Source organism: Vicia villosa, linkage group LG5, assembly GCF_029867415.1.
Source record: "Vicia villosa cultivar HV-30 ecotype Madison, WI linkage group LG5, Vvil1.0, whole genome shotgun sequence".
Classification (NCBI taxonomy): domain Eukaryota; kingdom Viridiplantae; phylum Streptophyta; class Magnoliopsida; order Fabales; family Fabaceae; genus Vicia; species Vicia villosa.
In genome coordinates, this window is record NC_081184.1 from 144,117,770 (window position 1) to 144,137,520 (window position 19,751).

The following is a 19,751-nucleotide window of genomic DNA, read 5'->3' on the forward strand; positions in this document are numbered from 1 at the left end:
TAATTTAAATAATTTTTGTTATTATAGTATAGATATTTCTATAATTTATAGTTATTTTATCTTAATAATTATATAACTATTTAAATTAGAGTAATTATTATTAAAATTGTTTCTTTTTATAGTTTATGATTATTTAGATACAATTAATTTTATTATCTAATTTTTTAAAATAAAGTTGTGTCATTCCTAAAAATAATATAAATTTTATTTTTGATAACTAAGTTATAACTGTATTATGTTTATTTTTTAAATAGATTGAAATTTATCAATTTTTACTTATCAAATAAATTTTGCAACAAATTACATTTATATCTTATTAGTGAAAAATATAAAATAAAAAGCATCAATTATTTTGTTGAGTAATCTAAATTTCATACAATGATGTACATAAAATGATATCCTCTATCTTTCTTTGAATTAATGATATGATAAATAAATATAAATTTATAAAACAAATCAAAACAAAAATACTTTTTAATGAATTATTTATTAGGATGAAAATAAACGTTATGTCAAATTAAGTTTAATATTATATTAGTAAAATGACAATATACTCTAAAACAAATTGTAAGTTTAGAATTTATTAATTAATTGTTTTATATAAATATAATGTAAAAAAGAAAAGAGTAATACTGTACAATATAAAAAAATTAAAAAAAAAGGAGATTAAAGATTGGTGTGATGGAAAAAAATTATAAAAATAAATAGAAAATAATAATAATAAAAGGGAGGTTTGGCTATTAAAGACATAAAAGATTTCAATTCGGCTCTTTTGAATAAATGGAAATGGAGGATAGCGCAAGAAGGAGGATCTTTGTGGCATGAGGTGTTAAAAGCCCGTTATGGAGATGTGTGTATGCATGCTTTTACCAGTGGAGATTCTTTCAAGACTATTTCTTCTTCCTTTTGGTGGCGCGATTTATTAAAGGTTGGTATTTCTACTCCGTCCCAAGAGGATCCTTTTTCTTCCAATTGTAGTTTTGTTGTGGGTAATGGTTTTACTACCCCTTTTTGGGAAGTTGTTTGGTTAAATAATATTTCATTGAAGGATTTTTTTCCGGATCTTTTTGAGCTTTCTACTCTTAAAAAAGTGTCTGTTGCGGCTATGGGAGGTTGGCGAGAGGAGGAATGGGTTTGGGGTGATTTAGGAATTACGGAGGAGGAAGTGGTGCAAGCGGGTTTAGTATCGGAGTTGGGGGTGCTCCGGTCCCTCCTTGAGAATTTTGGGGGTTTGAAAGGTGGTAGAGATTCCGTGAGTTGGAGTCTTGAGTCGGAAAAGGTGTTTTCGGTAGCTTCGTGTTACAACTGGTATGTTTCATTGCGTACTCCGTTTGGTCCATCTAAAAGGTGTGAGGAGGCTTTGGAAATTGTTTGGAAATTGGAGGTCCCTTATAAGATTAAAGTTTTTGCTTGGAGGCTTTTTGTGAATAGGCTACCCACCAAAGATCTTTTAGTGTATAGAGGTATTTCTTTTGCTTCTTCTAATTCTAGTTTAAATTGCATTTTTTGTAACACGCATTTGGAAGAAAATGATCATACTTTCTTTAAATGTGTTGTGATCAAAGTTGTTTGGAGGGAAATTGGTGTGTGGTTGGATTTTCCGGATCGGAGAGAGGAGGAGGGAATGTCTTCTTTTATGGAATGGTTTTTCATCGGTTGGAGAAAGGGAATTAAAGACGGTAAATTGGGGGTGTTTTGGCTAGCCGTTTGTTGGAGTATTTGGTTAACAAGAAACGGATTTTGTTTTAGGAATGATAAGTGGAATATTAACAATATAGTTTGGAATATAAAGTTTTTGGTGTGGAGGTGGGCTTCCTATGGCGAGATTGCTTATTCCAATTGCAATTTTTACGATTTTTGCAAAGACCCTTTGTCTTTTATGTCGTAATAGGAATTGGTTTGTAATTTTGTCTTTTTGTCGGATTAGTTCCGCTCTTGTGTATCAAGGTTTGGAGAATCCTTAGTTCTCCCATATATAAAATTCTTACTTAAAAAAAAAAAACTAAATCAGTTTGTTAATTAAAACTTTGCATTAATATATATATATATATATAAGTGAGTGAGTTAAAGAATATAAAAAATGGTAGTTTAAAAGTTGGTGTGGTGAGAAAAACATATTTTGAAAATATAATATGAAAATAACCGTTGATAAAAAATTGTAGCAAAACTTATTTATTAATTAAATTTTATCATTGATATAATGAGTAAATGAATCTCACCTATAAAATAAAGGTCTAAATTATACGATTTTTTATAAATAAAAGTGTGGAGAATTTGTTTATGTAAGTAGATATAATATAAATATGTGTAATTTAATCTCACATATTATTAATTAAAAAGTTTTTTTTTTGTAATTTATTGTCTTTTACATTAAAAAATTAATAGTATAATTGCTAACATAATTTAAAAGCCTACGAAATAATTTTATATATAAATAAAAAATTAAATATCAACTATTATAAATATATAATTTTATTTCTAAGATTTGGTTGTTATAACACATGCCAGTCTAAATTCATACCCCACCCAAAAACGAGTTTGTTACTGGTTTTTGTCATTAAAAAAACGAAATTTAATCTCAGCATTCATAAATTCTGCAATTGTATATGGAGTTAGTGTGTAACTAGTGTATTTTGGAGGTCTTTTTTGTCATTAACTTCTACAATATTATCACTTTCCAAATCTCATCTCACCTATTTGAATCAAATGCAGAATCCGACGAGTCCAAAAATATCTAGAATTGACTAATGCCGTATAAAATTTAAGTTAGATATAAATAAACCTCATAGAATATGTTCGTAAGTGCTAGTTGATCAATGAAGGTGAGACTTCTCAAACAAGTTCCATCATTTTTCTTAATATTAAAATGCTAAGACATAACATGCATAAATACCTATCAAAAGATGCTACATTGGACCACATTTTAGGTCCACATTGACGTGTTAGCTTTGTCGTTTTATTCGCTTCTTGGTCTTACCATTGTTCAAAAACACAAAAGGTACATAAAATAGTAAGGGTGGGAAGTGAGTATACTACTTGTTCAAACTTGGTGTCATGGTGTGTACAATGACAAAGGAGAGACAAAAATAAACAAATAAAACAACCAAACACTACCTCTTTCTTTTATTTTTGTGCCTTTCTCTTCTTTTTATGGCTTATATACTCACTGCAAAAGTGGAAGAAAAAAATAAAAGAAGTTTGAAAAGCACATTAGAGAGATATAGAGAGACAAACTTGGGTCCCCTATGTCAACTTTCACTTTCTTGTTTTTCAAATTTCTCCAAAAAAAACATGTTCAATTCAATTTCATTCCACTATCAAAATCCAATATCTCTCTACATTAATATCCCTAATCAATTTGAATCTTCATTCCATCCTCTATACCCTTTTCTCCACACCCCACAATTGATTCATATACACAAGATAAGCCATTTTTAAAAAATTAAAAAACTAATCACATGTCATGTGACTTTTATATGCATAAGCTATTGTGCCAGCCACTCCCCACTACAAAAGGAAAAAAACATTGACATAAGTGTTGTCTCATTTTTTCCACCCCCACTCATTATAATACTTGAAATGGCTATAAGAAAAATTTAGCCATCAACTATATACTAATCTCATGGATTTAATAATTTGATGCCAATTTTCTTGATGCATAAGCATGTCATTGAATTGGTCAAGTTCAGTTCTGTCCAAACATGTGTCATGTGTCTTCAACAAAGATTCTGTGTATGAAATCTCTAAATCTTTTGGAGTATAGCTTAGGATCAACGGCTGAGATGGAAATAGGATCAACTTGTAGTGATTTGTACGCATGTTCTATCCTTTTGCTAATATCATAGTCTTGAAGAATGTCAATGATACCAAAGTAAAGGATTATATCAGAGATCTCACTACTACTCTCTGAGGAAGGAGTAGAATTGTTGCTTTTTCCATTACACACTCTCACAGCTCTGGCAGGCATGTTCATTCCGAGCCGGATTAAAGGTCCACTGAAATAAATATCAAGAATCACAAACAAGATTAAAGACAATTTAGTAACATCATAGCGAGCCATTCTCAGATCATGGCCGAGATCATTTAATGCGATGTTTTCTAGATGCGAGAAATGTGGCCCCGTCGTGTCATAAAAAAACAACAATGATCCATCAAATCCCAGTCAGATAGCATTTGGTTTTACCTAGAAAATCAAAATGACCCCACCAGCATTTGTTTCTTGAGGTCACTTTCGGTGCGTCTCTATGCAAAAACATAGGGATTAATATTCTTAAAAAGAGTTCAATAAGTCTCCTCTAGAGAATGGTAAATAGTATAACACTCATTCATTACTCCTTTTTTATTTGTTAGTTCAAGATCATAACCTCTTGACACTTTATGTGACAATGGGCCATAGTGACCTTTCAAAACAGAAAAAGTATTCAACCTGTCTGTGTATGTCTTAGACCCAGGTCCATACGCAATAAACGGCAAGGCGTGGCACATGCATAGTAGTGAAAGCAATTGCCACCAATGGATGCAAATAAGATAGTGGTGTTAAAGACAAAAGTGTACAACCCCTATAAATCATCCCAGTATAAGTAACCTATGTAGCACCGACATAAAACACCCGATTACATTCATCCATGTGTCAGTGTCGTATTTAGTGTCTATGTTAATGCTTCAAAGATTGTCCTATTTGACTATATTTGTAGAATGAAATGCTAGCTACGTTGGAATTTGACAACGTAATTGCTTAAGCTATAAACTAAAAGAAGTGCATCAAGAATTCTAAATCTCAAAACATTGTATTCTATTGAATAATAATGATTGAAAAGTATAAGGTTATTGAGAACAGTTTTAAATAAGAATAAAGGAAAAAAGAGCATACCGGGGTATGTGCGTATCATCATCATGCATGTCCCTCTTGCCTGCTAAATTCATGATCCACTCATATCTTTTGAGGATTTTAACATTTGAAAAAGAGAAAGAACATACAAGAGCAAAATAAGACAAATACCTGACAGAATATCACGCGGTGAACTTTCCGTTTCATCAACTGAGTGATCATCGCGGAAATGAAGGCCAATCAAAAGACTATAATCCATGATTCCCTCAGCTTCCAGAAACTCACAGTCTCTGTCAAGTTGCCTGAGCATAAGCCATTATACACAAGATCAACTCTATAAGTACGGCATGAAAAATGTCAAAAGGTAAGAAGAATGTCCAACATGGTAAGTTCCATACCATTTTAGCTCTTGAAACCAAGACTGCTCTAGGCGAAAAACAAAATTAAGATCAAGGTCTTTGAGAGTGGTAGTCTCGTCAATCTGCTCCTGAGGTTTATCCGTGATTCGACCATGAGAAGAGCCTTTGAGATCAAACCTTTTGTGGATTCGATACTCCGAACAGAACACGTTTCCCATCACAATAAACCGAATCTGTTTTTGTTCCACAGCATAATAAGTAAGGAAGGTACTAAATTGCAAGATAACTCAATGTTTTCAATTATGAAACCGTACCTTTTGACCTCCAACAGGTTTGATACAATGTGCCCCTAAAAATGCTGTAACCAAAGTGTTCTTGTACTTACAAACATGTTGATAATAACTTGGAAGCATTCTGGTAAGCACCTGAGACAGACATGGGACACCAGCTAATTATGACCAAAGCTGAAAGCGAAATTTCACCTTACTTAATACAATGTTCAAAATTGATTTCTCTTCAAAGTAACAAATGCGGGAAATCAAAAAGCAAAACAACAAACCTTGACTTCAGATTTCTTCACAGTCTTGATTATGAAACGGTCATCTTGAGTGAGGTAAAAGATACTTCCACTTTTTCCCGGAGAAGACATCTCTCTGAGTGAGTCACTTCCACAAATAGCAAGTGTGTAGTCCACAGGATCTATGGCAAATAATTCCCTTAGATGTCTAAATATCCAACCAACCAACCCACCAACAAAAAAAGTAACAACCAAGATATATGCACAATTAGTATAGAAAATACACAAACACAAGCAATTCTTCTTTACTTTGAAATAAAATTCAAGCAAGTTGTTAACACCTGAACACCATGGGGCAATAGTCTTTCCACCTGAAGTCCATTGATTGATGTTGAGGTGCTGCAAACTTAGATCCTTCTTGTGGCAATCTAGTCCAGAACTTCTCCTTAGGATCAAAATCTCCTACTCTAAGTTCTCTCACAACAGGAGCATACTTGCCAACAGTATATCTATAAACAAAAAAACATAAGGCGTGATCAGAGTCCTTAGTGTCATGTCTGGTGTCCGTGTGTGTGCATTTGATAGCAAACAAAAACCAAAGCAAGTAAAAATCAATACCTAATACCCAATTGTAGACTAATCATAAGATCATAACTCTTATGTCCCTTAGACACAGTTTGACCAGGCTTCTTAACATCACCATCAAGAGACCAACAAGGACTCTTCTCCATCACACCACCACCATAACTTTCTCCACTGTTTTCAGATTCACTACCATCTTTGTAAAACACAGAAGCCTCCACATTATCAACAATCTCACAAGTGATATCACCGGCTTCACCATCAAGTTCCCAAATACAAATCCTAGGAAAACCAACACCCTTCGAACCACCATCCACCGAAGATCTCTTTCTCGCCATCATCATCTCACACTGTTTCTCTTCATTCCCAAAACTCTCACCACACCAAGTAAAAACTCCATTCCCCTTTGGAACACCGTTCTCCCAAAACCCTTCATAACGGTTCCCATTCGCCCAAACCAAAACACCTTTCCCCCATATAGCACCATTCTTCCACTCTCCAACATACTCATTCCCGTTTTTCCAAACATACCTCCCTTCACCGTCTTGCAAGTTGCACCTCCACCATCCCTCATAGACATCACCATTACCATAACGTTTCTCGCCGAATCCATTCTTCCGATCAGCGAACCAGGTCCCTCTGTAAACATCCCCGTCTACTCCAATGAATGACCCGAATCCTTCCATTCGACCTGACTTGAAGTCACCCTCGTAGGTAGCTCCCGACGGCCACGAGAATCTTCCTTTACCGGAGGCTTTTCCTTTTCGCCACTGACCTTCGTACATACAACCGTCTGACCAGAGGTATTTCCCGGTGCCGTGAGGTTTGTTTCCTAATAAGGCTCCGGTGTAGATGTCACCGTTAGGGAGAGGCGTAACGGAAGTGTGTTTGTGTTGTTGTGATTTGTTGTTTTTGGAGTGAAAGTTGATGTTAATGTGTTGGTGGTGTGGAAGAGTGTCTTGCATTGTTTGAGTATTATTCACCGGCGAGGAAGAGTTGCCGAGGGGTGAAATGGTGGAGAAAGCATTTGAGAGAGAGAGAGAGAGGCGCACGGTTAGTAATGAAGGATTGGTGAAATGAGTTAGTAGCAGCAGGATAGAGAGTGGTTGTGTTGTTTGTGAGTGTTGTTGAGTGAGGACATGATAATAATGTTGTAGAAAAAGAAACAAATGTTGTGTTTCCACGTGTTTTTTGTTACACTGCTCCCACGCCTACGTTCTGTTCAGCCTAATCACCGACGCCACCCTATATTCTGAAATTTCAACTGCCTATGTAAAGTTTCACGATGCTGTCGTAACGCATTCATTCTCAACTTGTTTTTATTACTTTGTCATTTTTCGATATCTACTTTTGTTTTTACTTATTTAAGTAATTTATAAAATAACAAGTAAAATGGGAGTAGTATTTAAAATCTAGGGTGAGGATCCAACTAAATCACTCACCCATCTACCATTATTAATAACCGTTGGATTAAACAATTTATGAGATCTTATTATAGACATACACACTCAATAATTGTTTCTTCTTTTTCTATTCCAAATATTGCAAATTTGTGAACCGGCGCGGCGGCACCTTTGGTGTCTTTCCTTCTGGAATTTCCTCTTCCATCTTACCATTTTCAAATCTTTTCAGAAAAGATGCATTTGAAGACCAAAAATAAAAGATGCATTTGAAGACCAAAAATATAGGTTTCTCCATATTTAAGTTAGGTTGGACATATGAATCTCCAATAAGCTATTAATTTGAATTGCACTCATTAATAATTTTCTATAAAGATGGTTCTCTGAATCTGTGTATTATAATTTATAAGAACTAATTACTTCTCCTTTCCACATCTCTATCATTCACCCCCAAATTATGTTTTTTTTCCGTGTGAAAAATTGTTTTTGATTGGTTTATGTAGAATGAGTTTGTTTTGTTAGGAGGAAAGTATATTATTCGGACCAGGATCATCTCATGCTTTTTCCATTCAGCCACCATTCTGCCTTGAATCAAATGGCTAAAAAGAATTAATTAATACAATCCATTAGAAGGAAGAGAAACAAGATGTAAATCCAATGGTTAGAATTACAGCTGCACACACAGCAGTAGAGGGAGAACATGAGAGGATCCTGGTCCTATTATTCTATTGTTTTTTTGTTGTGGATTAATGCTATGAAATCAATTCTCCTGATATTGCTTTTTTGTTTTGTGGATTAATGTTATGTTTGAAATCAATTTCCACAGATGAAGCATGCATCCTGTTTTTGAGAATTTCAATCCAAACCATTTTCTAAGAGAAAAAAAAAAAGAAATAGAATAGAAAGGAGGTGGAAAATTGTGTACGGAGAGGTACACCCTCAAATCTGATATCATACCAAATCTAATGGCTGTTCACCATGATTTAAATAATGATTCACCCAAGACATCCTTAAAATGTATTTATATTTAGATTTTTTATATATTTATAACAAAATTATAATTTTTTCTCAAACTGCCCCGCCCTCCCAAATTATTTCTGCCATATAGAATGCTGTAAGGTCCTCTTTTTTTTTTCGTTTTCTATTTTCTATTTTTAATTTTTAATATATTTATATTATATAAATTTAATAATTAATTTAAAATCATTAAAAATAAATTGTAATTATTTTTAAATATTAAAATAAATAATTTTAAACTTAAAACAAATCACTAATATAAAAATAAATATTATTAAACATAATTATAAATAATAATAATGCAACTTAATATTTATAAATACTAATTTTCATACAAATCAAAAATCAGTATTATCCAAAAAACTATTGATATCACAGCCGCGATGTCTTCACGCACGATAACCACGATCATATTGTTGTTCTTGTTGTGTTGGAGCAGGATCGTCTTGTGTTTTTTGTGTTGAAGTCGGAAGCGGAGGAGGAGACAAAATTTGATTTGTCAAATCGTAATCACTGACATTAAGATCCAAGTCTAAATTAACAGCGGATTGTGTGTATGGGTTTGACTGACACATGGTTGGGATATAATTAGTGGTGGGTGGATGTTAGAGGTTGAAAGGTTGTGTTGTATGTAGGGGAATCAAAGTTTGGTGACGGGACAGGTGAGAAATGTGTGGTTGGACGAATGAAGGTTTGTTGGTGTTAGGTTTCGTAGTTGTAATTTGATTGCGAGTGAGATGGGGTGTATTGGGTGTAGGAAGAGTGTTATGGGTAAATGTAGGGGGTAGGAGTTTGTTGGTTGAAATAGTAGGGGTTGGGATGTTGTGGTTATAATGGATGGGAAATAGAAGTTTGTGAATAGTGAGGTTGTTGTTGAAATGGTTGGGGAATAAAAGTTTGTGAATAGTAAGGTTGTTGTTGGAAGAGTTGGGGAATATGAGTTTGGGAATAATGAGGTTGTTGTTTGAAGGTTTGGATATGAGGTTGTTGTTTGGAGGTTTGGTTATGATGTTGTTGTCGAGATCCACTTGGCATGTTTGGGGCATATTGATTTATACGTGGGTCAATGGGAAATTATTCGTACGGTGCATATCTAAATGGAAGTGACATACATTCCTTTTAAACAACTGTGTGGTGGTTTTATCCTTATGATAGAATACCATGCACCAGTACCAAGCTCGTTAGGACCATTTATATGTTTGCCATCAACGGGAAGGCCTAGTAACATACTAACATCTTCCAACGTGATTGTGTATTGACCGGTTGAATGAAAAAGGGAGAAGAAAAAAATACTTCTCAAAAAGGTCAGTAAAAGCATTTAGAGATAGAAATACATAGTAGGTGAACAATCATAAAACATGTTTGTTTAAAAGCATGCATGCTACAAACTTTAAGATGGTCATAGTGAGATGTTGATAGAGTAGCATAGGTAACATGACTCGAGAAACATAACCACGAGATTCTGAGGGTCTTTTGGAATTGAATGTAACATATTTGGTAAAACATCACAATCATTCATCAGAGACATTCAAAAAAACATTGAATGACAACTTTGGAAAATACATCATAAACAATCATCAGAGACATTAAGAAAAGCATTGAATAACAACTCTCGAAAATACATCAGAAACAATCATCTGAGACATTCAAAAAAGCGTTGAATAACAGCTCTGGAAAATATAACAAAAACATCTAAGAAAGCATTGGATGTACAAGAAACAAATATGAAGATACATTACCGACATTCAGAAAAGCGTTAAATAGACACTCTAGAAAATACATCAAAAACAGTCATTAGAGACATTTTGAAGAGCATTGAATTAACTCTAGAAAACATCAGAAACATCTAGAAAAGCATTAGATGAGCAATAGACTAATTTGAAAACACTGCAGAGACATTCAGAAGAGCATTGAACGAACTCTATAAAATATAACAAAAGCATCTAGAAGAGCATTGGATTGAAACTTAGTCCAGACTATAGGGAAACATCAGAGACATCCATAAAACATTGGATGGAAAAGAAACCTATTTTGAAAAGATACCTAGACATTCAAAAAAACATTGGATGTAAAATGATACATAAACCCCGGAAATACGTCAGAGACATTCAGAAAAACATTGGGTGAAAGGAAACTAAATCATATATTTTGAGTAGACATCCAGAAAAGCATTGGATGGAGAGGAGAACAAACTCAGGGACATCCATAAAAGCATTGGATCGAGCTGTTAACCAAACTCAGAATTAAATTGAAGACATTCATAATAGCATTGGATGCAAGGCAATGATTATTGAAACATCTGAAACATTCATAAAAGCATTGAATGTACGATAATAGATTTATGAAGATATATCTGAAACATCCAGAAAAGCATTGAATGTGTGAGAAAAGGTTCTGAAGAAACATCATAACTACCGAGTCGTATATGGAAAAATATCGGATAAGCACAAAACAAGGTTCTGGAAGAACATCAGAACAACAAAGGCACATTCGAAAAAACATCGGAACAAACAAGACATATTCATAAAAAACATCGGATATAATACAGACAAATTAAACCACAAGGATAAATATCTGCCTTGGAAGATGCCAACGAAGTTGGACTTTGACCACAAGTTAAGATCTTGATGACAACAAACCTCGAAAAATGCGAATGAGCGCGAAATACTCTTCGAGCTATGCATGATATTGAATTTTACTTCAATGTAAATGATTATGAGAACAAAGTTAGACTCTTTTGTGAGGTAAGGTAGAATTCTACCAGTTATGCTTTTGGAAGATGTTTTGAACACACTTATGTCATATTTGTCGACTAGAGTAAGCTAATGGCCCCGTTGGGAATGAATGATGAGCTTCACTTGGGGGTTTCTTGAAGTGGACTACCCCAAATTGATGGATTCTTAAAATAACTGCTCCATATTAGTTAATCGATTCCTAGGATGGTTTGCCATGATCGACAGATCTTGAACTTATCCTCCTTTGATCAACATGATCCTGAGGTAATTTGCCCCTAATACGATCAATGATCAATTTTCTCAATCGTTTGAACTTCCTTGATAATGAGTGCTTACTTGCAAATAAAATTATTCATTCAAAAATGATAATTATAATGCAATGCTCGTGCAATTTTTTAAATCAAAATCACTATTGGAATGATGTTGTTGATGTATAACAAATGGATCACTGTTTAAAACACAATATTGATTTAGACATTCAAAGTGAAAGATAATGCAAAGGTATGATACCAAAACAAGTAATCAACAAATCTCTTCAGAGTCAGTTTAAACAACCTTGATGTAGTATGGGTTCAAAATAAACCTAGCTTCAATTAGGTCTTTTGAGGTCTGTAACATGATTTGGCTCACGGTTTTCGAAACAAAGGATATAAGATTAAAAATTTAATTTTAACCCCCTAATGGACGCTACAGGCCGTAGTTGTGCCCAAGAAACCCCTTTTCACAATTTTGATGATATGTAATCCAAATCATACATGCATTCATAATTAAGGAAGTATAACATTCATAACATTTAAGCAAACAACATGTTTCGTGAATTCAACCCACCCGGTCATGCAATAGTCCTAGATTATTTAATTCCAAATTAAAGCCTAAAAAGACACCACCTTTGCTAAAATGGATTTTGAATTTGAAAAAAAAAAGAAGATGTTAATGGTGATTCCTTGAAGACCAATTCCCTTCAACTCTCATTCTTCTTCAAGAAATTCAAGTATCCTTCACATGCAAACAAATCGTCGAGTGAATCAAGCTTCTCCTTTCTTTTTCTCCCTCTCATACTCGCCCTCTCTCTGCTTCTACACAAGAATGAAATGAAAGGAAACATGAGAATTTCCTCTTAGTTTAGGCTTATATATACACTTCCCTTGTGATACTCTTTTGCCCTTGCCACTTGTCATACCCCAATTTTTTACCTTAAGATCCCACTTCATTTGCATTGAATCTAAAAGAATTTGATCATCATCGTCATCATTAATCTCATATAAAGATCATTCATGCATCATTACTAACATCAAATATACAAGAGAAATGTGTTTGCTTGTTTCATAGGGTATGTACGTTGGATCAAGGAGCTCAAACAATCAGGGTTTTATGGCTCACAAAGGGACTCAAGCTTCTCATATGCTCAAGTGATTTCCTTCATCAATATTCAAAACTCAAAAGTGCTTCAATTCAAGAGCATCAACTTTCAAATTTATTTAGTACACAAATTAGGGTTTTGACCTAATTTATTTGAAAGACTGACTTTTGGTCAAGACATGATCTTTGAGCTCAAAAACATTATTCAAAGACCTCAAGTAATTTATTATAGCTCACTAATATCATTAATTTGGTTAGAGGAACTTGATTTATTGATATTGGAAAGGTTGCAATTCAACTGGTAAAAGTCAACTATTCAAGAATCAATGTTGACTTTTGGAACTTTTGGTCAAACATGGACTTTCAAGGTCAAGAATCGTGAAAATATGGTTAATGAAACCATTTGTTCAAGTTTAATCAATAAAATCAATCAAAAGTTTCAAAAGATGGAAATAAGGTTTTGTGAAAATTTTCTAAGTTATGCAAATTTTCATGTTCAAGTACCCAACTTTGAAGACTTGTAACTTCTTTATCAAACCACCATTTTTCATTATCCAAAGATGTACTAGAAGATCTTTTTTCACACCACAACTTTGTCATAGGAGATGGATTCCAAAAAATGCATGGATTCAAAGTTATGAGGTGATCAAATTGGCATTTTAAAGTTGACAAAATTTTCCAACACCTAGAAATTCTTAAAGCTGAATTTTCAAGCAACCAGCATGAAAGTTGAAGTATGCAATCTCACCTTTCCAAAAGTCCAACAACATGAAATTAGCACACTTGAGCAAGGAGAATCGACTTTGTGAAGGTGGCACCATAAAGTTGTTCTTGAGGACCATTTCCATGTCCAACCGAGTTGCAAATCTCAAGCCATAATCGGATATTTACACCATTAATTGAAGCATTATCCAAGTGTTTAAAGGTTTGTCCATCAAAACATTTCATTTTTGCACTAAAGGCACCATTGCCATTCTTGAAAAGCTACTTTAATCACCAAAAAATCTTGCATTGAGCTACCAGGGTGTTTTCTCTAATCACACTCCATCCTAAAGCAAGAAGCAACATCCTAAAACTTAGAAGAGCCCACTACTCTTGTCCATGAATTAAGCATGCTAAGCATTGAAACTAGTATTTTCAAGATAATTTCACCATCAAGCCAACTAAGTTAACTTGAGATTGGTAACTCCAAATGAACCAATTCCTTCACCCACTAATCAAATTTTCTTGCCTATAAATAAAGGCCCCTGCCACTAAAATCAAACACACAAAAATCTCCAAATCACTACCTTACTAAAAAACTCCATTTTCCCACTTTGCAAAAACTTGCAAATTCCGAGTTCCCTTCAAGTTCTTTACAAACTAACCATTTAAACACTTTATATATATCATATAGAAGTTGTAGAAAACTTAAGTTGGCAACTGTAACACCTCCATCACCATCCCTCATTTTTCAATTTTCTTCTTTTTGCAACTTGAAGTGGACAGAAAATTCCAAGCAAACTAAGCATTCAGTTAGCTTCAAGAAGGTCACATTAAGCTTTTTGGATCATTACATTGCACATGGAAGTGGCAGAAGAAGCATTGGACTTTCTCCAATCGGTAAGCTTCTCGAACTTTTGAATTACATCATCTGAGAATCATTTTAAAAATTTCTCGATTCTATTATGTTTGCCTTAATGGGAGGATCAAAACCCCCAATCTATCTGCCATTTATCATTGCTGTAAGCCATTAAAATTTATCATGAGTCAAACTTTTGTTAGCCATAACATCAGCGCTCTGATTGGCTTCACAGAACACGTGAGAAATGGTGATATCTTTCATTATTGATAGACAATGCCGAATTTAACTGTAGACGCCATTCCCTTCCTTTACCTAAACATAATTCTTCTCAATGGCATTGGTAATACTCTTATTGACGATCTGGATTCCTATCTTCGTGTAGCCCTTCATACGCGCGAACTTGATACCCTCTAAGATTTTCCATAATTTCGCAGTAAACACGTTACAGACACAAATATTTTTGGAGAAACCTCCAATCCACGTGCCGTGACAATCTCTGATTAAGCCCCCACACCCTGCTTTACCATTGGGCTTTGCCACTCCATCTACGTTTTATTTAACTAGTCCTTTTTATATATTTTTAAGGCTTTTATGAAATCATTTCGATTGATCTCTTTGCCTAATTGATTACTTGTGCTTATGTGATTATAACATGCTTTGATTGGACTTCACTTGAAGTGGATACCATGATTAAGTTGTTTTTCCACCTAGGTTTAGTGTATATTTTAAATGTGTGAACTTTGTTTTATTACTAAAACCCTAATTTTTACCAAAGGGCTTCTCCTTTGCTTTTGAAATAATGTCTTATTGATCCTTATTTGTTCATCAATACCATGATAGTATCTTGATACTCATACTTGTTTATATTCTTTGGTATTCAAACTTATGTACTTAAAAGATGTTTACATGAACAAATATTTTGTCTTCACCATGTTTATATACTTGATCCATATTAATTGTGATCCATTTGGATTGATGTTTGTCCATCTTTATTTGATTGATCATATCTTGTTAGATCATTTGTATCTAGATGCTTTTATCATATACTTGGTATATACTTTCTTTGTCTTGATATCCATTGTTGATTAACCATATATACATGAGAATATATAACACACACACGCGCGCGCGCGCGCGCACACACACACACACACACACACACACACACACACATATATATATATATATATATATATATATATATATATATATATATATATATATATATATATATATATATATATTTGTCCATATGATCATGCAAATCCATACCCCTACATACTTGATAGATTGATTTTGTTGATGTATATTTTTTCTTTTATTCATAACCCTTATATATTTGAGATTACTTGTATACATTTATACCTTTGTTTATGCTTGACATAATTTGATTGTGTTCATGATACACATGCCATATCTCACATATATTGCTTGAGATGCTTATTATTGGTGTTTGCTTATGCTATGATTGCTTGATTCCTGGTTGACATTGCTTGTCATTAAATCTAAAGGAATGAGATAGTATTGACTAAAATTGTCTAGGTACTCACCTATTTTCCTCTTATTTACTTAATGCTTTGTATTTTAAAACTTAGCACTAGATCCTTGCTTTGCATTTCTAAAACTTAGCACCCCCCTTTTAAATTTTGCTATGTATTTCTAAAGTTTAGCCCTTTTTAAATCATGTTTTCTATTTATAAAACTCAACATCTCCACCATTTGCCTTGCAATTTTAAAGCCTGACTCCTTTTAAAGACCTGCGCTGCATTTTTAAAGCTTAACATTTAAAAAAATCTGCTTTAAATTTTTAAAACTTAGCACCCAAAAATATTTTGTCACTTTGACTATTTTTTTTAGGGGAACTACAAATGCTCTAACTTTCCCATTGCACAAAAAGGAATGTAGGCACTGTTAGATTAATTATTTAATTAATCAAATATGGATTGAAATAATTAATTATTAATTAATTATATTATGGTCAAATGTTATTAAACACTAATTCTTGATGGATTGTTTGATTGGGCTTTGTGTCTGAATGGACCGTGATGGGTTGGACCATTCAGTTAAGCCCAATGAGAGGTCTCTGCCCTCAACCGTTTAGTTATTTAAGCGTTGCCCCATTAGACGATTAACATACTGTGAAAACCCTAAACGACAATGAGGGTAGTAATCCTCTCATACTCATTCTCTTTGATGGTGTCTCAATTCAAAAGGTCTTCCAATTCTAAAAGGTTCTAAAACCGTTCTAATTATTCTTGATTAGTCTGTAATATTACAATATGCTATAATTTGTATCTATAAATTCAATTAAATTTATCAATTGGTATCAGAGCCGGTTAGATACATTTTATAAAGCTATTATTTGTTATTTTATATGAATCCTAATTTTAATGGATTAATAGATCAAGAACGCTAGCAATTTTTAATTCTTGAATTCAAAAGTTTAGTTTGACTAAACCGAACAACGTTCCTACAATGAGGTTTTTGTGATTTGACCTTTCTCAGTATACAATTTATGTGATGATGGATCGAAGCCTTTAAAACCTTTAACTTTCTTTCCCTGTGTCAATTTTTTTACATACATATGGTTTAACTCTGGATCCTAATATAAGTGTCAATTATTAAATTATGGTCCATAAACAATTATTATTAGTGGATCAATCAATGTTACTAACATATAGTAAAATTCTCAAGTTGAGTGTATTTGAAACCGTGCACCCATTTTTAGGTGCCAAATTTGTGTGGAATGTGATTTCAAAAGAAATTAATACATATATCACAGGGGATTAGCTGTTTCATGATATACTTCTTCAATGCTTTATTTTTTTTTTAGGGCTGGGAACTTATAAAATTAATCGCCAATTTATTTTAATTGGGTTTATAATTTAAAATAAATGCATAAATAAATGAAATAAGACGTTGTTCTTATCTTTGTGATTTGGTGAGGAATTTGGAAAAAATAATTTTTGATATTTATCTTGCATTCAATATTATTCGTTGCATGTTTTTTGTACTTGATTATAGGATTTTATCTTAATTCTTATGGGATATCAAGTGAACCTAATAGTGATTGTTTTTTATTTGGAATAAACTAAATATGTGAATAAGGAACACAATTTACTGTTCATTCCAATCCATTGGTCTTCTATATAAGAGATAAATCTGGCTAATGTGATGAGTGGGACTACTTTCTTATCTGTAAGATATATATATTTTCAAATATTATATTCTCAAAAGCATAAGTATAAATTATAATCATATTGATTATTTAATTTATGACACTTTATTATTTTCAATTTTATTATGAACGTGTTATTAAATTTAGTTAATTCTCATGATAATGGTCAAATCTCATATTTCAATTTGTGTGGTTTAAACAAAGATATTTATGCATAAATCAGTTATGTGAAATTTATGTAATTTATTTGGGAGTTTTATTTTTCTTGATGGATATCTTAAAAGTATGTAATATCGTTACACTTCGTTTGCTTGCTGTGGAGAAAATAAATTGCTTTGTGTTGAAAAATTTAGATTCAATATACAACCTTCACCGCCGATATTTTAAGCCTAGATTGATAAATAGTTGTTACGTCTCGCCTATTTTCTAAGATTGAATTACTAAACAAATGTATTTTGTTGTGGCCGAAATGAAAATTAATGGGATGATTTCAAGTTTTGCTGTACCTTGAATGATAATTAATTTGATGGATTCAAAAGTCTTGGAGCGTGATCCAATTTTTAGCTAAATATTTAGCATTAAATATTGTTGTTGTTTGGGCAGTATATTTCTTGACGTTGTGATATATTTCAATCTTTAACTATAATGAGTTATTAAGGGATTGATTTTAATATTATATTATAATTAATAATTTGATATATTATGATCTTGAAATAAATTTCAATGTTATATGTATTCAAATTTTCTTATATAATAAATTCAAAAGATCTAAATGACATAAATATTTTGTTTTGAATTTACAATAATTTTATTATTAAATTACATATTGCTTAATTGTATACCTTCTCATTGGTAAAATATAGTAATAATTATTATAAAGACAATTTAAATAATTTTATCATTGCATTATATTAATTTAAATTATCGTTTTATATTTTGATATAACGATTTATGGTTGATTTATGCATTTTGGATGACACTATAATATTCTGCACGTCGTCAAAATTTGCAAGGATGAAAGTCGCAATCTCTAAGGTTAGTCATAATTTATTTTCAATCTCCTATGACTAATTATATAATTGCATATAAGGAGGAATTGTTTCTAATATTATCCACTCCTTTTTGAAAAATACAAAAAGTGCATTTATATAGAATTATTAATTTTCCAGAATATTTTGAATTAAAAACACCATTAATTTGTATAATTATAACTTCACCTATCATGGATACAATTATACAAAATTTCTTATTATAACTTATAAAATTTTGTTCTAATTTTAGCATAACTTTTAAAAGTAATTCTAAATCCGCGTATTATATCGTGATGAAAAAAAATTAGCAACATTACTGAATCAATTTATACGATATTGATATGATAAATATATTATATTAATTTTTTTATAAATAATTCTAATATTAATAATGTGTGGTGTATATTTCATATTTATCTGACAGTTATATATCTTTTTCTTACTTATGTGTAAATGAAATTGATTTTAATTATATTATAATAAATAAAATTTTTATAAATTTTATTTATGAAATAAAACTATGATTTGTTGCTAATTTATGAATCATTTGAGATGACATTCGGATATCTTATAAATCATCAAAGTTTAATGATTCTTCGGACAAGGATGAATGACATGATAAATGAGATAATCTCTTCGAAATTTTTGAGGTTAGTTGTAATTTGATTATGATTTTAAATATCTTATGACATATTGTATATTTGTATATAAGGAGAAATTTCTTTATATTATTTTGTACTCCTTTGAAAATTATAAAATATTCAATTATACAAATTTTCCTATTTTAAATTTTAAATAAAATATAATCAATCTTAATTTGCATGATTGTAACTCACCTATCGTGGGTACAGTTGTACAAATTTTGTTTACTAAAATAATTAAATTATTTTAATTTTAATTATAATAAATATTATATTTATTATATTTATATCCTATTGGATTTGTTATTATTAATATAATTTATTTTATTCAATATACTTGTGATTTATGATTATGTAAGTTATGATTCGAATATCCTATCGGTATTAGAATTTTGGTGACATAATATTTGTACATTGTTGTTATATTTCCCTTTTTAAGACATGTAATATTTTAATTTTATGAAATCCAATAAATTATTTTAAATATTTTTTATTAAAATGGATTTCAATTCTCTATGTATTATGTAAGTGATTGACATA

The 19,751-nt window shown here is 31.9% G+C and overlaps 2 protein-coding genes across 3 annotated transcripts; one reads left to right on the top strand and one right to left on the bottom strand.

Moving 5' to 3' along the window:
* Positions 1–856: 856 nt before the first annotated feature.
* Positions 857–1,888, top strand: LOC131605656 (uncharacterized). The gene has a single exon (XM_058877989.1). It carries the CDS (start codon positions 857–859, stop codon positions 1,886–1,888), a length of 1,032 nt encoding a protein of 343 aa, XP_058733972.1.
* An 817-nt stretch (positions 1,889–2,705) lies between these two features.
* On the bottom strand, positions 2,706–7,452 carry LOC131602926 (phosphatidylinositol 4-phosphate 5-kinase 1-like). Of its 2 annotated transcripts, none has more exons than XM_058875151.1 (8): positions 6,323–7,452; positions 6,046–6,213; positions 5,747–5,912; positions 5,502–5,612; positions 5,227–5,420; positions 5,000–5,130; positions 4,871–4,913; positions 2,706–3,995 (listed from the first exon to the last, which is right to left on the bottom strand). In XM_058875151.1, exons 1-8 carry the CDS (start codon positions 7,249–7,251, stop codon positions 3,707–3,709), a joined length of 2,031 nt encoding a protein of 676 aa, XP_058731134.1. In that variant the 5' UTR covers positions 7,252–7,452; the 3' UTR covers positions 2,706–3,706. The 2 variants fall into 2 exon arrangements, with proteins under 2 accessions (XP_058731134.1, XP_058731135.1); XM_058875152.1 differs by having other exon boundaries at positions 2,709–3,995; positions 4,871–4,910; positions 6,323–7,451.
* Positions 7,453–19,751: the final 12,299 nt, after the last annotated feature.